Source organism: Ambystoma mexicanum, chromosome 5q, assembly GCF_040938575.1.
Source record: "Ambystoma mexicanum isolate Mex_15411 chromosome 5q, UKY_AmexF1_1, whole genome shotgun sequence".
Lineage (NCBI taxonomy): Eukaryota > Metazoa > Chordata > Amphibia > Caudata > Ambystomatidae > Ambystoma > Ambystoma mexicanum.
This window is the reverse complement of record NC_090933.1, coordinates 1268952627-1268970878: the sequence shown is the minus strand read 5'-3', so window position 1 is coordinate 1268970878 and position 18252 is coordinate 1268952627. Positions and strand designations below refer to the sequence as shown.

The 18252-nt window shown below is 47.5% G+C and overlaps 1 protein-coding gene across 4 annotated transcripts in view; it reads left to right on the top strand.

Annotated features, from left to right (window-relative positions):
• The window catches only part of OPLAH (5-oxoprolinase, ATP-hydrolysing), a 664980-nt gene that overhangs the window by 473136 nt on the left and 173592 nt on the right, over positions 1-18252 (top strand). For all 4 annotated transcript variants that reach the window (XM_069621803.1, XM_069621805.1, XM_069621802.1 and 1 more), the window contains 2 exons: positions 1526-1686; positions 11066-11167. In XM_069621803.1, coding sequence (XP_069477904.1) covers positions 1526-1686; positions 11066-11167 — 263 coding nt within the window. The remainder of the gene's footprint in view (positions 1-1525; positions 1687-11065; positions 11168-18252) is intronic.

The window sequence follows — 18252 nt, the reverse complement described above, 5'->3', positions numbered from 1 at the left end:
CAATCACATCTCATGTATGGGAATTTGTTTACGTTCTGACTTTGTATTTCTCTTGATTGGTGTTTAAATACCTTTAACTGCTCACATCCCTGTCAGTACGCCCCTCGATCCCCAGTGGCTCAGGGTAGACTCACCGGTGTATTGAAGCGTTCCCGACCCGTGGCACATTGATGCAGTGAATCTCCCACTTCGTTCAAACCTTTCTCGCACTGCAGACCTCTTTCCAGTTTTCCGGCCAGCGTTACATTCACCCGCCAGCACGACCATCGCTTGTCTACACAACCGTGTTCCCGACAGCTCTGCCGTTGCTGCCGGCTCCTCAAGGGTTCTCTCTCTGTGCCTGTGGTGTCCCTTCTGGCCTCGCGCCACACTGGTATGTCACACTTGCGAGCAGTGGAGTAGAAGTGCCTGCTTTCACCAGCACGGTTCTTCCCCGCACTGCTGTCTGCCTCGGCTCTGCTTCTCTCATATCTGGCTCTGCTTCATTCTTCTCCAGTTCTCTTGATCCTAATGCAGATACCATCTTTAAATGTCTCACTCACTCAGGCCTCCCCAAAACAACTAGTCGGCATGTTTGACTTTGTCATTAACTCCTTTCTCCTTTTCCTCGTCTCAGCACTTAAGATCTTCTGGGAATTGGCATCCACAGTATTTCCATGATTTCCAATGTGTATTGTTCAGAAAATCTCTTCAGAAAACCAATCGACACCGGAGAAGCTAAATGTGTGTTATGACTGCATGAGGTATGAATGATGTTTTGTCTCAAGTGATTTTACCAAGAATGGGTTTAGGGGGTTTACAATGGGAAGGACTTGTATAGTGACAGCATGCCATCAAGATTTTAGGAATGAGGAAGTCTTCTTCTTTTGGAAGGGAAGACTGCAGCATCTCTTATGATGCAGTCACCACCTTTCCCCGACAGCCGTCTCCTCCCATGTGATCTTCCCTCATAATACCACCCCCGAGGTCAGGATCAGGTAGCGTCTGCAGTCCCTTGGCTACATGGGAGGAGATCTTTGTCGGGGGAATCAGTGATGACTCCATAGGAGTCGTCACATGACCCTGTCATGAATTGCACCTCCCCCATTTCAGATGACCCTTCTTTCTGCACATGTTAAAGCACATCTCATTTCTGGATTCGGGATGCGCTTTTAAGTTCGCAGAAGCGCCTCCTGAGATGTGCAAATGCCAAAAGGGGTGAACATAGGCATCTGAACAATTCGCTCATTCAGATGCCCTTTGAGAATGGGCCTGGTAAGCATCTCTTCACTTGCACCAAAAAAGGTTTGAGAATGTGGCCCAAAGCTTCTAATCAAATAGCAAAGTTCTATAAGGAGGAACTCTGAAACCGATAAAGTAGAGGCGAGGCCTGAGAATGAGGCTCAGACTCTCTGGTACCAGCACGTCCAGTGTGTACCAAAATACATCACTGTTTGCATGAGGGCATGGAGTTGCTTCCAGAAAAATAAATGCCTCTTAAAAGTGAGATACTTTATTTGTTTCTCTCTTGGTTCTTTCTTTGCAGAGCAAATGGGGCGAATCCTCCAGCGAACAGCCATTTCCACCAACATCAAGGAACGACTAGACTTCTCCTGTGCACTGTTTGGCCCAGACGGAGGACTTGTCTCAAATGCACCACACATTCCAGTTCACCTTGGGGCCATGCAGGAGACCATCCAGTTCCAGGTAATGCCCGCACACTCCCAGGACAAAACACGTCTGATTCTAGTTAAAACCTTCCTCCCATCTTTCATGGGGCCACCTAACGGTGTCTACTAATTGGTAAGCGTTTGAGATCTCAGTGACTTCTCAGTAGTCAGACAGCCAGCACTATGGATGTGTAGCCTCCATGGAACATGACACAAAGAGGAAACCCTCACATGTAATTCATGATCTGAAAAGAACCTTAAAGACAAAAAGACATCCTTTGCTCAATTGAAAGAAAATGTGGATCTGTGGAAATCAGGACAGTAGGCGAAGTGGAGTTTTTGTAGACCTTTATTACACCGTGTCTTAACCAAGGTAGTTGAACTCCAGGGTTGACCCCACAGTTACTTCACTGTGAGTAAAAGGTACCAGGAGTTCCTCTTCTTTTTGAGTGTCTCCTACTCTCACGGACCCGGATAGGCCCACCAGTTGCTCTCACTCTCCTCTCCTTCTCCCTGCAAAAAGCAACCAAAACGCCATTAGGCCAGTCCCTTTTATACCTGGGGTTTGGAGGGAAAAAGGACCAATCAGGGACTACTTCCCTTCCCCCCTGTCTGATTGGTGGGGACCCTAGGCACCCACCCTCTATGAATAGTGCTGCCTCCTCCCCCCCTCCTCCTTTATACTGGCTGCCTGGTTCTAGCTTCCCCTCCCTGCTGTTAGCCACACCCCCTCCATTGGCCCCGCCCCCCCAAGAATGTGTCTCCCTCGAGACATGTCTCCCGGAGGCCCGTCCTGCTTGAGGCCCCAAGCCACCGTTCAGGGTCTGCCCCACATGAGGTAAGGAGGGGGTTCTGGTGGGGTGCCCCTGATGGGTCCTTGCCCAGCTGTCTGGCGCACCTCCGACGCCGAGCGGTCGGCACGAGTCGGGCTCTCCAGTTCCCGAGCCTCGCCGCCGCTCGCCGCCGGAGGCCGCCAAGGTATGCTGCGCTCGCGGGTCTCCCAGCCGCAGCGCCAGTGAACCCGGTCCTCGTGGCCACACGCGGCGCTGCGGCTGCGAGCACCCGCGGCGCCGCGGCCGCGACGCCGGCACCGTCGCGGGACGCCGACAAGGCTCCCCCTTTAACAGGGATGCCTTCCCGGCGCCCGCGTTTGGCGCCGCACACGCCCGTGGCACAGCGGGCTCCTTTGGCCGTGCGTCCCGTTTTCCCCCGTCATCCGCCTTCACATCCTCACAAACCCCCACTACAGATCCAGGCCGGTCGGGCCGGATCGAACTCCTGGACAAGTAATCCGCCACCAGCTGAAAGCTGGCGGGTCTATGCAAGGTAATGAAGTCGAAGGGTTGGAGGGACAGGAACCACCGTAGAACACGTTGGTTGGAGTCCTTGTGTCTCGCCAACCACTGCAGGGGTGCATGGTCGGTATACAATGTAAATTTCCTCCCCAGTAGGTAGTATCGCAATAATGGCGAGACACTCCTTTTCTATAGTGGAATATGCCAACTCATGCGGAAGGAGCTTCCGACTGACAAAACAGATCGGTCGCAGGAACCCGTCCACCTCCTGTGTCAGGACCGCCCCCAATCCCATGCCAGAGGCATCCGTCTGCAGAAAAAAATGCTTCCGGAAGTCCGGGCATACCAACACAGGGTGGGATGATATACTGTGCTTCAGCCCCTCAACGGCCAATATGGCGGCGTGATTGGTTGACAGGTCTGGGGAACCCCCGATTTTCAACGCCTCGGTCAGCGGCGCAGCCAGGGAAGAAAACCCGGGAATAAAGCGCCTATAGTACCCTATAAACCCCAAGAAGGCCCTAATTTGTTTTCTGTTAGTTGGTACTGGGATCCCCTGAATAGCCTCGATTTTGGACACCTGTGGCCGAATCACGCCGCCACCGACTATATGTCCGAGGTACTTGGTTTCCTGGGACCCTAGTACCGATTTCACTGGGTTGATGTGGAGTCCGGCCTGGGTCAGGGTGCCGACCACCTTGCGTAGATGGGTTAGATGGTCATTCCATGATGCGCTGTATATCACGATGTCGTCCAGGTAGGCTGCAGCGTATTGGTCGTGGGGCTGTAGGAGGACGTCCATCAGCCTCTGAAAGGTGGCTGGAGCCCCATGCAACCCAAATGGTAGCACTTTATATTGAAAGAGCCCCTGGGGTGTAGAAAATGCGGTTTTTTCTTTGTCAGATTCCCGTAGTGGTATCTGCCAGTATCCCTTGGTGAGGTCCAAGGTACTGAGATAACGGGCAGCACCCAGTCTTTCCAGCAGTTCATCCATCCTGGCCATGGGATAGGCTTCGTATTGGGATATCAGGTTGAGTTGCCTAAAGTCCATACAAAATCGTACAGCCCCGTCTGGCTTGGGTACGAGCACGATTGGAGAACACCACGCACTGGTTGAGGGTTCAATGATATCCAACCTGATCATTTCTTCGATCTCTTTCTTAATGATCAACCTTCGGGCCTCTGGGATCCTGTAGGGTCTTAGCCGGACTATCTGTCCGGTTAGGGTTTCGATACGATGCTCCATTAGGTCGGTCCTTCCAGGTAATTGGGAGAAGGTGTTGCGGTGTGGTTTGAGCGTCTCCAGGATCTCATTCTTCATGTGTTCAGTGAGTGTTTCACCCCACTGCACCGCATCCAATTGGCCGGTCGCTTGTAACGACCCCGTATCCTGGGTGGCCAGAATATCGACCGGGGCAGGCTCGGCCCATTTCTTTAGTAGGTTTATATGGTAAACCTTATATGATGGACTTCGGTCAGGTTGGTGTATCCGGTAATTTACTGGTCCTACCACGTCCTTCACCACATAAGGGCCTCTCCACCGAGCCAACATTTTGTTCGTACTTGTGGGTAGTAACACCAGTACCTTATCCCCTGGTTCTAGCTTTCTTAGGCGACAGCCCTTGTTGTACGTTTTCTCCTGTCGGTCTTGGGCTATGTTTAGATGGGTTTCCGCTAGTCCCCTTAAAGTGGACAGATGGTTCTTAAGGTCCTCAGCGTACTCGGTGAGGGATGTTTCCTTAATATTTTCCCAATCCTCCTTAACCAGGTCTAGAATCGTTCTGGGCTGTATTCCAAACAGTAGCTCGAATGGGGAGAATCCTGTCGAGGACTGGGGGGTGTCCCTTAATATCATAAGGATCAGGGGTATGACTCTATCCCAGTCCTTGCCCTCTGGGCCTGTTACCCTCTTCATCATTTTCTTTATTGTTTGGTTGTACCTTTCCACCAACCCATCCGTTTGGGGGTGGTAGACTGAGGTACGTAGACGTCTGATCTGTAGTCTTTCACAGACTTGTCGCATGACAGCTGACATGAAGTTGGTACCCTGATCGGTGAGGATTTCGGTGGGTAGGCCTACCCGTGCGAAGTAGGGGATGAGCTGGTGACATATTTGGTTAGCCGACGTCCCCTTTAGGGGGAAGGCCTCGGGGTACCGGGTGGCATAGTCCACCACGACCAGCAGGTATCGATATCCACGACTGACTGGCTCGAGCGGGCCTACCAGATCTATACCTATCCTTTGAAAGGGTATGGTGATCATAGCGCTGTAGAGGCGCTTTGGCTGGCTTTTCCCCACTTGTCAACTGGCAGACTTTACATTCCTTACAGAATTTCGCCACCTCCCCATAGACCCCGGCCAATAGAAGCGTTTTAGAATGTTTTGCTGTGTCTTTAGGGAGGCCATGTGACCGCCACAAGGGTGATTGTGTGCCAACTGGAGGACAATGCCCCTGTGTGTTTTGGGTAGGAGTAGTTGTTCCCTCCGTGCACCTCCCTCTTCTTGGTAAACCCGATAGAGTAGGCCCTGTCTAGATATAAAACCGGCTCCCTTGGCCAGGTCTGGGTCCCCATTCATGATGGCTCTTTCGCGGGCCAATGTTAAGGTAGGGTCCGTCAGGGTTTCTCCCCGGATGGAATCCTCATGGTCCTCCGGGTTCCAGGCTATCCGTTGGGTGGCATACATGGATGCGCACTGAGCAAGGCGAGATTCCCTTCTTTTCCTAGTGGGTCTCTCTCGTCCCTGGGTGTTCGGGGGGATGGGCTCCCTGGCAAAGGGTGCTTCTTCCCACCATCCCTGGTCTAGGGCTTTGATAGTCTGGTGGAAGTGGGGTAGATCGGTCCCAATCACCACTGGGGCGGGTAAGGAGGGGAGGACGGCAGCTCTCATCTCTGCAATGTTAGGGCCCACCTCTACTGTTATGGATTTCATGGGGTAGATCCTTACATCCCCATGTATACACCGGATCGGGATACTAACATTGGCGAGGTAAGGAGAATCACTTACGGTTGGTAGTACCGCCGTCTGTCGACTTCCACTGTCGAGTAGGGCCCTGGCTTGGTTCCCGTCTACCCGGACGTCCATCTCGTAGAGACCTTGGCATCTTGGTCCTTGCTCGGTCCTCATGAATCCGATCTACATCGGCTCGGTGCCTCTCTTCCGGGGACAAAACCGGGCGATATGGCCCCACTCGCCACAGTCATAACATTGCGGTTGTCGGTATCCCGTGGAAAACTGGGAGGATCGCGGGTCGGGACCGCTCCTCTTCTCCTCGGATCCAGACGGGCGTCCTTCCGTTGCTCTCCACTTGGGAAACCCTCCTCGCAGGCTCTTGGTTGGGAGGGGTTCCAATGGTGGCATTGGATTGCGAATGGGAGACCCGACTCTGAAGGGTTTACCAGTTCCCCCTGCCTTTTGGTAGGCCGACGCGATGTTCACCGCCTCAGATAAGGTGGGTCTGTGATGTTGTCGGACCCATCTTTGCATCGGAGGGGGTAGGGCCTCAATGAACTGCTCGAGGATGACTTTATCTAAGACATCTGGGAGGCCCGTTCCCGGTACTTGTAACCATTTCTCGGTGAGGTCCTTAACTCGGTAGAAGAGTTGTCGGGGGTTCTCCCCCGGTTTGAGTTTAGTGTCGCGCAGCCTCATTCTGTAGGCCTCTTCGTCAAGTCCCAACCGGTCCAGTACTGCCTTTTTGATTTCAGCGTAAGGCGTAGTTCCGTTTGGGTTAACGGCCTGGTAGGCACCTTGCATGATGCCAGACAAAAGGGGAGCAACATACTGGCCCCAGCGGTCCACCGGCCACTGAGCGTTTCGGGCGATTCTCTCAAATGTGGTGAAAAAGAAAGCCGGGTCTTCACCTTCCTTGAATTTTTGCAACACTGCGGAAGGGACCATGGGCTGGTTTCGCGTGTCGGTAACAGCATCCGTCAGGTGTTTTATCGTCTCTTGGTGTTGGTCTTGAGAAGTGGACTGCAGGGATCCTTGCAATTGTATGGCCTGTTGAAAGGCTTGGCGATCAGCGGCCGCCTGCTGGGCCTGAAGTTGGAAGAGCTGTTGTAACTATTGTTGCCCTTCTGACAGTGTCTGTATTATTTTCTCCATCGCGTTCTCCTAACCCTGCCGACTACGCCACTTGTGGAAATCAGGACAGTAGGCGAAGTGGAGTTTTTGTAGACCTTTATTACACCGTGTCTTAACCAAGGTAGTTGAACTCCAGGGTTGACCCCACAGTTACTTCACTGTGAGTAAAAGGTACCAGGAGTTCCTCTTCTTTTTGAGTGTCTCCTACTCTCACGGACCCGGATAGGCCCACCAGTTGCTCTCACTCTCCTCTCCTTCTCCCGGCAAAAAGCAACCAAAACGCCATTAGGCCAGTCCCTTTTATACCTGGGGTTTGGAGGGAAAAAGGACCAATCGAGGACTACTTCCCTTCCCCCCTGTCTGATTGGTGGGGACCCTAGGCACCCACCCTCTATGAATAGTGCTGCCTCCTCCCCCCCTCCTCCTTTATACTGGCTGCCTGGTTCTAGCTTCCCCTCCCTGCTGTTAGCCACACCCCCTCCATTGGCCCCGCCCCCCCCAACAATGTGTCTCCCTCGAGACATGTCTCCCGGAGGCCCGTCCTGCTTGAGGCCCCAAGCCACCGTTCAGGGTCTGCCCCACATGAGGTAAGGAGGGGGTTCTGGTGGGGTGCCCCTGATGGGTCCTTGCCCAGCTGTCTGGCGCACCTCCGACGCCGAGCGGTCGGCACTGGTCGGGCTCTCCAGTTCCCGAGCCTCGCCGCCGCTCGCCGCCGGAGGCCGCCAAGGTATGCTGCGCTCGCGGGTCTCCCAGCCGCAGCGCCAGTGAACCCGGTCCTCGTGGCCACACGCGGCGCTGCGGCTGCGAGCACCCGCGGCGCCGCAGCCGCAACGCCGGCACCGTCGCGGGACGCCGACAAGGCTCCCCCTTTAACAGGGATGCCTTCCCAGCGCCCGCGTTCGGCGCCGCACACGCCCGCGGCACAGCGGGCTCCTTTGGCCGTGCGTCCCGTTTTCCCCCGTCATCCGCCTTCACATCCTCACAGGATCACAACACAATTATCTCCTTTACCATTGCAAATACATTTATATTTGATGATAAATTCTTCAGCTGAGAATACTTTTTTTACTACCCAAAGTCCCCTCTTACTCCCAACTTCCAAAAGTGGCAAGAAAAATACCCACCCCTCAAAATCTTATCTAAAGCACCGATGCAAGGTATGTGTTCTTTTATGCTGTTCAGTATAGTGTTGTTTGTGAAAGTAGGTGGCGTGCAAAAGGGTGCAGCAAGCGGAATTGCTCAGTGCCAATGCAAAGTCAGATGTGTGCAAAGCACGCTCTAGGGGCGGGGAGGTGGCCCTGCACCGGCGCATCTCAAATGGTTCATTAGAGGTAAGGCGTTCCAAACCTACTGATCAAAATAATATAGCTAAAAGCTTTGTCTGTCTCTCCCACTAACCTAGTGTCCTTGGTAATCAAATTAAATACACATCCCCAGTTATTTCCTTGTCTCTGTACTAACCTAGTGTAACAGGCAATCAAATAAGAATTTTCAAGTGCTTCCATGTTTCTCTTTTCAAAAAATGTGTCAAAAATTAATTAGCATGGGGGTGCATTAAAATAATACCTTTTCGAAAATTGCTTTTCATACCCCTTTCATCATGGCCAGCATGTCTTCATCTGTTTCAATATCTGCTTGGCTCCGCTCACAAATCCTGCACCGCCTCCTGTCTGCCAAGGCGCTATTTGATCACGTGCTTCTGAGCCTCTGTTCTTAAACCAGATTGGATGCCAGTTATGTACATTTAGATGGCTAATTAATGGAATCTTGAAGTCCAAGTTGCGGCGGTATTCGTGGCCCTTTCCTTGAGTCCTGTGTTAATTAGCTCCTTCTTAATTAGCCTTACTTAACACAAAACGTCCATGTATTTGAAATGGGCTTTTATCTACGTTGAATTTGCTAAACATCTTCTGATTGCTTTCTGACCTTAGAAAAGGGTATATTTAAAAAAGGAGTTTCCTGACTTCAAATTACATCGAATGCAAAATGACTCTCAGCCTTTCATGTGTTCAATGTTAAATGTCTAAATCATAAATCCAATATAATGTATATCTAACTAAGCTATTTCTAAATGCTATTTATTTCTTTTATTTATTGGATATTTATAAGGGGCTTATACACCAAGACCGTGTTTCAAAGCGCCACAAGGCACAAGGGAGGGGAAAAGGTAGCAAATAAACAATGAAATGACAATGAGAAACTAGAAACAGTGATCCTACTAGGCCTAAGACATTGGGAGCATGCAAGTGCCTGGGGTTGGGGGAAAAGTGCTAATTAGGGTCCGCTAGGGATGTGCCAGAGGTGCCAGTTGGGGAGGCAACAGGTAAAGTGCATGGGCGGACACATCCCAGGCTAAGCGGGAGATCTACCGTCCAACAGGTAAGTGCAAAGTGGAGGGAAAGTACCCGACAGGCGGGTGTGGGCCGAGAGGACAGTGCATGGGGGATTTCTGGGGGGGATTGGGCAGAGGGCCTGGACCCTGTTGAACTCTTGAGGGACCAGGCCGCTAGTCTCAGCGACAGAGGGGATGGTTAGCACGGGAGGGAGAGAGAGAAGGAGGAGAAGAGAAAGGTCTTGAGTTGTTTGCTGAACTTGAGGTGATCCAGTTCAAAACGGAGAGAGAGAGGGAGACTGTGCCAGAGGAGGGAGCCAGCTGAGGAGAGAGATCTGCCCCCAGCTTTCTGCTTGGAGATGCGCTTGACCAGCAGAGAATTGGAGCAATCGGATGGAAGGGACCTGGAAGGAGAGTATTTAGTGAGAGAGAGAGTTGCAGGTAGTGTGGCCTCAGGCCCCAGACAGCCTTGTGGATGATGCAAAGGGTCTTGTATTTGAGACGTGTGGAAAATAGTAAAGGTATACATGTTTGTAGTGAATGCATACAACTCCACAAACCTTCATGTAGGCGCCATAGAACCTGCATCTAAGTGCTGGGAAAGTGATATATATGTTAACCCTACTATTCAAACTGTGCCTTGCCAATCTATTCATAGGAAAACGCACCCTTAGGCGTTTCTTGTATGTTGTTCATAATTCTAACCACCCATGTATTCTGTGTTACTCTAGCTGTTCAAATGCAGAAAGTAGGCGGTGTAAAACCTATTTCTACTGCAAAAATAGACTTATTCATGACACTGCTAAGGGCGATACCTCTGACCATGGCAGAGGTCAGAGAGAAGTATGAGCCAGTCGTTGCAGGTCTTCTGAGGCTTTATTTTAGAACCTGGGGCAAGGGATCAAAAAGCAGGGTTCATAAGAGGAAGTAACCTGTAATAACCTGGCAAGCAGAAAAATGAATACGTGCCAGAAGGTGTGAGTTGCTCCTAAGCCCTGGTGCCTAGGAATGCTCTTTCGGCAAGAGCGTGAAAATATCTGTGCCAAGAATAATCTTAAAACCAAACACGAGAGGTCTAGCAGCCTGCTGGCTGTCATATCTCTGTGACCGGGAAGTCAAGATGCCTGCTAGGTGCTATACCTGGAACTGCCAGTTGTACCGTAAAGTGAACGGGGTACTAGAACCCTGCGACTGTAGGAATTTGAGCAAGGGGCCTTGTAGAGTTCTCCATCCTGACAGTGTAGCTGATATCCTTAGATCCCTGAAGCGGTCATCAGACCCTCAACTGCTGGGGTTGTCTAACAATAGTTAGGAGTTCTTGAGTATTCTGTTCATCCATCTTCATCACAATAATTTCATGAAGACATTTTCAAAAAACATTCCGAAAATTCCTTCTGCGCTTACACTAACAAATGAATCGACTATTCTGTTTATACAGTACATGCTATGTTATATGTCACCAATGGCAATCCAATTAATTGCAAAATATAATTTGGCGAATAACTGAATATTGTTATTTATTTATTTATTTTTTCCCGATTGGCAAAGAGCTAGAACATGGAGAAAAACTGCTGGATAGCAAAGCTTTCTGGCTATGCGCAGTGTTAACTGCCATTCTGCCATCCGAAATATGTTATCCAGCCCCCGAACTTTATTTATTCCTCATTGAATCTCATTCTTTGTGTTTTATATAAACTTGCAGATCAGGAACCTCGGTGATGATATTAAAGAAGGGGACGTGATCCTGAGTAATCACCCCTGTGCAGGAGGGAGCCACCTTCCCGATCTGACTGTCATCACCCCGGTGAGTACCCTTCCGCTCCCAGTGACAATGAGCATCTGTAATGACTGTGTTCTCCAGATTCAAATTTCCCATGGAATCCTTGTTTGCCCGGGGAGGACCGATACATGGATTAGTTGCTCATGATGTTCCTAGTTGGCCTCCTCATTGTTTCCGGTGATTATGTAGACAGCCCTAGGAAAGGGTGCATATTCTGAAGATAATCCTGGGATGATGGACAGGGAGAGTAGATCATCTACCAGTGTTAGTTATCTGCAGGGGCCTTCTCCTTAGAGGAACATGTGGTTCTAGTAGCAAACCTCATTATTAGTATGCACTCCAGAATGTTTGTATTGTAACCCTGCAATGTACATTCACATTCACTGTACATTCCTCTGCTGTCATTCTACCTTAAAACATAGCAGGGGATTTCAGGGGTGCACAACAGAGAGTACTGTACTCGTGTATTGTTTGAGGGGCTAATATTGCCAGTAGGATAGCTCAGCGAGTGAAGTACTCAACTCAGCACGCTGTGTGCAATCTTCAATCACTTGTTTGCATACCAGCAGGAACGACTCTGCTGTCCTTTTTTTGAAGTTGATAAATTAAGTACCAATAAATCAAGTAATGGTTACATTTATTAATACAGTGCATAGAAGAAGGAGTAATCCGTCATGAGGCACTATATAAATGAATGATATTAGCTTTTGAGGGCCCTAGTGGCATATTGTAGTTTGACTTAGATCAGAGGAGCCACGTGAAGCCTCTGTCACTCTGAGAGTTCCAAGTGAGAATGCGACGGGGAGACGATTGGCAGGAAGGTGGGCTGAAGGATGTGGGAGAAGGTAGGGCTCTTTATATGTGTCTACTTATAAAATAAATACAATTTAATTTACTGCTGGCTTCCATTGTTGCCATACTACAAATATACATTGGGGCATGACAAAGCTGACGAAACTTCATCAAATTTGGCATGTGGTATGTTACATGCCAAATTTGGGGAATTTTAATGGATGAGTACAAAGTTACAGAGGACATTTGGTTTTATGTAAAGTTTAATTTAACCTTAACTATACAGACACTATTGCAGTGGTATGATGTATGTATACATTTCTATGTATACAATCGAGTCAACTCACATTTACTGCTCTATAGTTAAGGCTACATTGAACTTTCTATAGGGAAACTGGCCAATGTTTTCCTCTGTAACATTTCATCCATAAATATTAAGCATGTTTGGCATACAACTGATCTGGCCACATACAAAAACTCATGCCAAATGAGATTTCCATAAAGGCAGATAAATTCAGTCTTTATGTAACCGGCCCTTCAACTCTCACATATAGGAGCATAGGTACCAGAATTAATAGCCTGAATTATTTTAATAAACTCTGGGAGCACTACCAAACCTCTGGACTGACACGGTGTGGAAAGTCCAATCAATACAAATAATCACCCCTCCACATGAAGGGTAATATGCAGCGTTCACACTGTTGCACATGGATGACTCCGAATAAATTGTACATACACAGGTATAACAGTGGTGATTTTATATAATATTCTGTCCTCTCCTTAGAGAGATGATTCTAGGAGAAACACAAATATGGATCATAGAAATATCAATCTGACTAAAATATATTCACATCTGGATGATCAGTAACGGAACAAAACTGGGCCTATATAATAAAATGTATTAAAAAGTCCAAGTAGACAAAAAAACAAGTAATAATGCCCCAGTGTATGTGATATAGAGAGTTCTGAGTAAGAAATAGTATGCCTTATAGTTAGTTGCTGAAAGGGAAGGATGAAATAGCTCACTGCCCACTCTCCTGGGTTAAGCGCAGATTGAAGTTCATGGAGCCGCTTCAGTGATCTCAGATGGTATTGTCGCCACTTGTTTTCTAGGACTCTAGATTTGAAGAAACATTCAGCATTTAAATACCAGTCTCCTTAAGATTCAGGAATCAGCAGAGCAATCAGTACTTTGCAGTGTTTTACTCCCTATAAAAGTGTCCCTTCCTCAGGCTGTTTTTAAAAATGGAGATGCAGTTCCAGCGTGCATTGTTCAGAAATCAGTCACCATATCACATACTCCCTGCTGCCAGAAGGAAGTCTGGAAATCCATTTTAAAAACGAATTGGAAGAGAGAGTGCAGGCAGCCCCATGAAAATATGAACACTGTTCACATAGCTTATACAGCTGGCATTGAAGGGTGGTGTGTGGGCTCAAAAGTCATAAATAATTGAAACCCCATATACATCACAGTGCTGGGGATAGAGGTACAGTTGCCCTGCGAACAAAAATATTCCTTAACTTCCACAAGCATAATCAAAAGTCTCTGGCAGCCTTTCATTTATAGGAATCCCCTAGAAATGTTAGTACCTTTTATGAACAGGGTTTGTACTGAAGTCCGTCTTCCTTTCATAAATAACTTGACTGCAGCTTCTGTGTTTACAATTCTCATCTCCCCTGAGCTAGAGAGAGGAAGCGAGAAAGAAAAAGCGTCCTCTGAGACCAGCCTCTAATCACATGACTTGAAGGCAAATCAAATGGTGCTTTCCTCACCAGGACGTCCAGTCAGACTTTGGAACACTCTGCACTTTTACAACTCTAAAAAATAACCCTTAGCTCTTCACAACTGAAGTCAGATTGAAATGAAGATGTGAGGCAGGGGAGCCACACACTTTACCCCATGTAAATCTCTTCTCAGTAACTGTTGGGTGCTGATATAATACACAGGGCTAAGCTGATGGCAGAAAACTGGTTTAAAGCATTCTATATTAAAGGTCACAGGTTTTGTTTTCTCCTACAGAGTGTATATGCATTAAGATATTCATATAGCCTGTGGTGAGCTTAACTACAGGACAAACTATCACAGCTGCTCTCTCTCCAACCCCTCTGCAACTGCCTTCAACTGCCACTTCCTCAATATTCCATGAGCCCTGATAGGTTCTCACAAAAGTCAAATGGGCAACATTTTGTAGTAAAGGTCATTGTAGTGGCGAAGACCTCACCAGGAGAGCTAAAATGGATGCCCACATTGCTAATAACAATACATAGGTGTACATATAATTCATACTGCATCAACCCTAAATCCATAACACTTACATTTCACATACAATTCACATAACTAATAATAAATATAACATGGAACCAGTGTATTACACTTTTCAGTGCACTTTAAATGCATTTCACACCTTCAGCCCTAGTGAGCTGTGACACGTGCATTTTGATGTACACCAGGAAGGGGCGTCCTCACAACCCAGATAATGGTTGAAGGGAACCCCGCACCCATCAGGGGGGTTACATTTCGCTCATGCTATCTCAAAATTGTCTGCTTTGATTTTTCAGATTTTTGCCACACACATGCGCCTTTGCCTGAAATAGTACGTCACAAACATTTTGAAAAACAGCTCTGCCAAACTCAAATACTCGAAATATTCACTTTGTAAATCCATAAAAGTGATTGCATTTTTTTACATGCTCGTACACCAAAATTGGATGAAATATATTCCACACTGGAAAATGTAAAGATTTCACAAGTTCATGTGGCACACTTTTCAAGGATTAAGGCCTGTGGTATGGTGATGTGTTATAGTTCTTCATTTTGAAGGTCGAAAACAAAAAATACTGTTTGTTTTAGTCAATTTTGTGTAGCCTTAAAAATGCAGAAATATAATATTCTGAACCCCACCCCATCTCCAGGAAGCCAGGAAGGCGACCCCACCCCCTCCTGCGCTGACGGGATATTTAGGAAATCGGGGTATGGTGGTCTCCAAGTAGTCTTTTTAAATTTGTCTTTTTTAAATTAGTTTATTTAAAAATGTCATTTTCACTTAATACCCTGTGTTATTTGCTGATTAGGATTGCCGGGGCAAAGCAAAATGAAAAAAGAAATTCAAAATGAAAAATATTACATAAACGCAGCCAACATAGGCCACTATACATGTGCATTAGGGTCAGAGGGACAACAAAAAAACAAAAAAATACTGCTAAATGAAAATGTTCTCTAAAGCACACGAGATGATCAGCTGCACATGTTAAGAATGATTTTCTTTTTGCTCTTTACTGCCATGGATTTCTATGGGAGACCCTTTCTTTTTTGCCTTCTTTGGACTCCTGAGCTGATCTTTCGGGGGTAAGTAAAGGCTTCTGCTTTACTTCCGTTGTCCTCTGGTTCATTCTCATGGGGAAACTGACCAGCCCACATGACTATCAACACTGAGAGACTATGGGTCTTATTACTGGTTGGCCAGTATGGTAATAATGTGCTGATATTAACTTATACCGGCACGTTTTTGTACCGGCCAACTAAGAGTTTGCCAGTGAGGTGGCAGAATGACCTCCAGCTGGAAGCTGGAGGTCATTCTGCCACCTTACTGTCACAAATCACTGGTATAGGCGCCGGTATTACTGGCCCCATTAATACCAGCAAAAACCCCAGTGGAGTCCAATGGGACTCATGAAATGGGGATTCATACCAGCTACCGTCAGGTTTAATCGGGCAGTAATATCGCCGGACCAAGTGGCGGTAACGATAATTCCGTTTGCCAGTATTCTGGCAGATTTACTACCAGAATACTTGCAAACCTGTAATGAGCACCTATGTCTCTATAACGAATTTCTTGTATTTTTACAATTGCACACATCGACCTAAAGTGAAGTGCATTTAGGATTCTTTGCATGCTCATTACCTTTTCTGCAGTGGCTTTTTGGTTATATTTACAATGTGTCTAGGATGTGCTGGTGGCAGTGGATATTTTTCTACCTTGTTTTATGCTTTGTACTCATGCACTGCTGCATTTACCACAGTTGGCTACTGAGAGTGGCTAGCACTCTGAGACGGCTGTGCGGCATGGTTTTTGCCTGTCCTTTGGCCATATTGTTCTTTGACCTTCTTTCTGCCCTCTCGTGTCTGGAATTGCCATATGTGGAAATCCCTTTCCCAGGTATAGATGTTGCTTTCACAGGCCAAGAGAAGGTGTGTGTTTGAGCCCGGATGTGGGGGCTGGGATTGTCTGGTCCAATTTCACATCCAGCGACCTGAATGTCTGTTGCTGGGCAGAGGTTGGGACCAGTGGCTATCCATGATTGCATAACACAGCACATATGTCTGGGCTTGTACTGTCCAGAACCCTACTTGCACACTAACAGATAGTGTGGACCAAAGGTCCTACTTCCCATTAATATGTTTCAGCACAATGTTTCATATAAATTATCACATTTTAATACAAATAGTCACCTCACATATTCATTATCTCCTGGTTTAAACTAAATTGGTAAAAACAAACCAGTCAGTAAATGCTTTATCCAACATATCACAAAAAACTAAAATGATTATTCTTGTCAGTACACCTAATATTATGTCACCACCCAGGACATAGACATACAACCTTGTGAACTTGTACATCTTTACAAATAAACAAACACAAAACTAAGAATATTTTTCAAAATAATTTAGGTCCATAGATGAGTTATGTTAACACAAATCCTATGCATTTTGGGACTTACAGTCCCATCATCAGGGAAAAACCCTCATATATCTGCAACATTAATAGAAAAAAATCACAATTATTACCATGATGATAATGATATGGGATTTGTAGAGCGCAACGTACTCCCAAGGGCATCTTGGCGCTTAAAACAGAACTGGGAGTCAGCAGAGAAACCGGAACATAAGAACAAATGTGTTTTAAGAGCTCTTCTAAAAAGGAGATGGTCCTCAATAACTCGTAGAGAGGAGGGAAGGGAGTTCCACAATCTGGCTGCCGTAATAGAGAAAGCCCAGTCCCCAATTCGAGTGCACTGAGCCAGAGGAACAACAACTAAACTTAGCTGGGATGACCATAGCGTCTAAGCAAGAGCATATCGAACTCATTTCTGTTGAAGATACCCTGCTCCCTTACCATAATATGCTTGGTGGACAAGACAGATAGATTTAAAAGAGATCTGCTTGTTAATCGGGAGCCAATGAAGGCAAAAAAGAATGGGAGTGGCATGGCCATAATGGGGAGCAGAGGTGCCACCCTAGCAGCCGGGTTTTGAAGGACATAAAGTTGGTGAATCAAATAAGCCAGTTGCTCCAAATATAGGGCATTACAGTAATCCTGGGTAGACAACACCAAGGATGCAAACACCGGAGTCCTGAGCTGCTCAGGTATAAAAGGGAGGACCTTCCTCAAGATATTTAGCTTCAATTTGCCCTGTTGACACACCGCCCTAATCTGCTTATCAGCTGAGAGAGTGGCTGATATCTTGACGCCCAGGTCTTTAACCATGGTAACAGGGACAGGAAAGGGACCAAGAGAAGAGGGCCAGAACTGAGGGGTCCAAAGAGCACTGGTAGAGGGGGCCCTACCACCAACACATCAGTTTTGCTACCATTCAGCATGACTTGCCCTAAAACAAGATGCCTTTTCCTCGGAGGAAAGATAGAGGCGCACAATGATTTGAGTGTCATCAGCGTAGGAATAATAAAGGAAGTCGTGGGCTGAGATGAGTTTGGCCAGAGGCTGAATGTTGATGTTAAACAAAATGGGTGAAATGGCAGACCCTTGGGGGACACCACAGGTAAGAGTGGCAGGGGCAGGACGGAAGGGAGTATAGAGAGAGACTGAGTCCGGTCAGGAAGAAATGAACCGAACCAGTCAAAAACAGTGCCAGCAATGCAAGAGGGATCCAACAAAGGTTTATTCAGGAGAGGAATAACCAGCGCATGTTTAAGACTAGCAGGGATGGTGCCTGTACTGAAAGAAAGATTTATGGCCTGAGTAATAAAAGGCGCAATGGCAGGCATAATATTCTTCAGTACCTGAAGAGGGATTGCATCAACGGGGGAGGCAGAGCTGAGCTTGGACGTAGCAGCCATAATATCCTGATCAGAGAAAGAAGGAAAAGAGGACCACTGATCGCCCAGCTCCGGCGCAAGAGAGGTACAGGACGGTTGTATCAGCTGCACACCAGATGAGCCTATCTGCTTCCGGATGGTGCCAATTTGTTCCACAAAAAATGAAGCAAGCAAATCACACAATACCTGGTATGGGGCCACAACCACAGGAGGAATCAAAGAGAGGCAGCACACAATAATGTACAGCTCCCTAAACTGATCA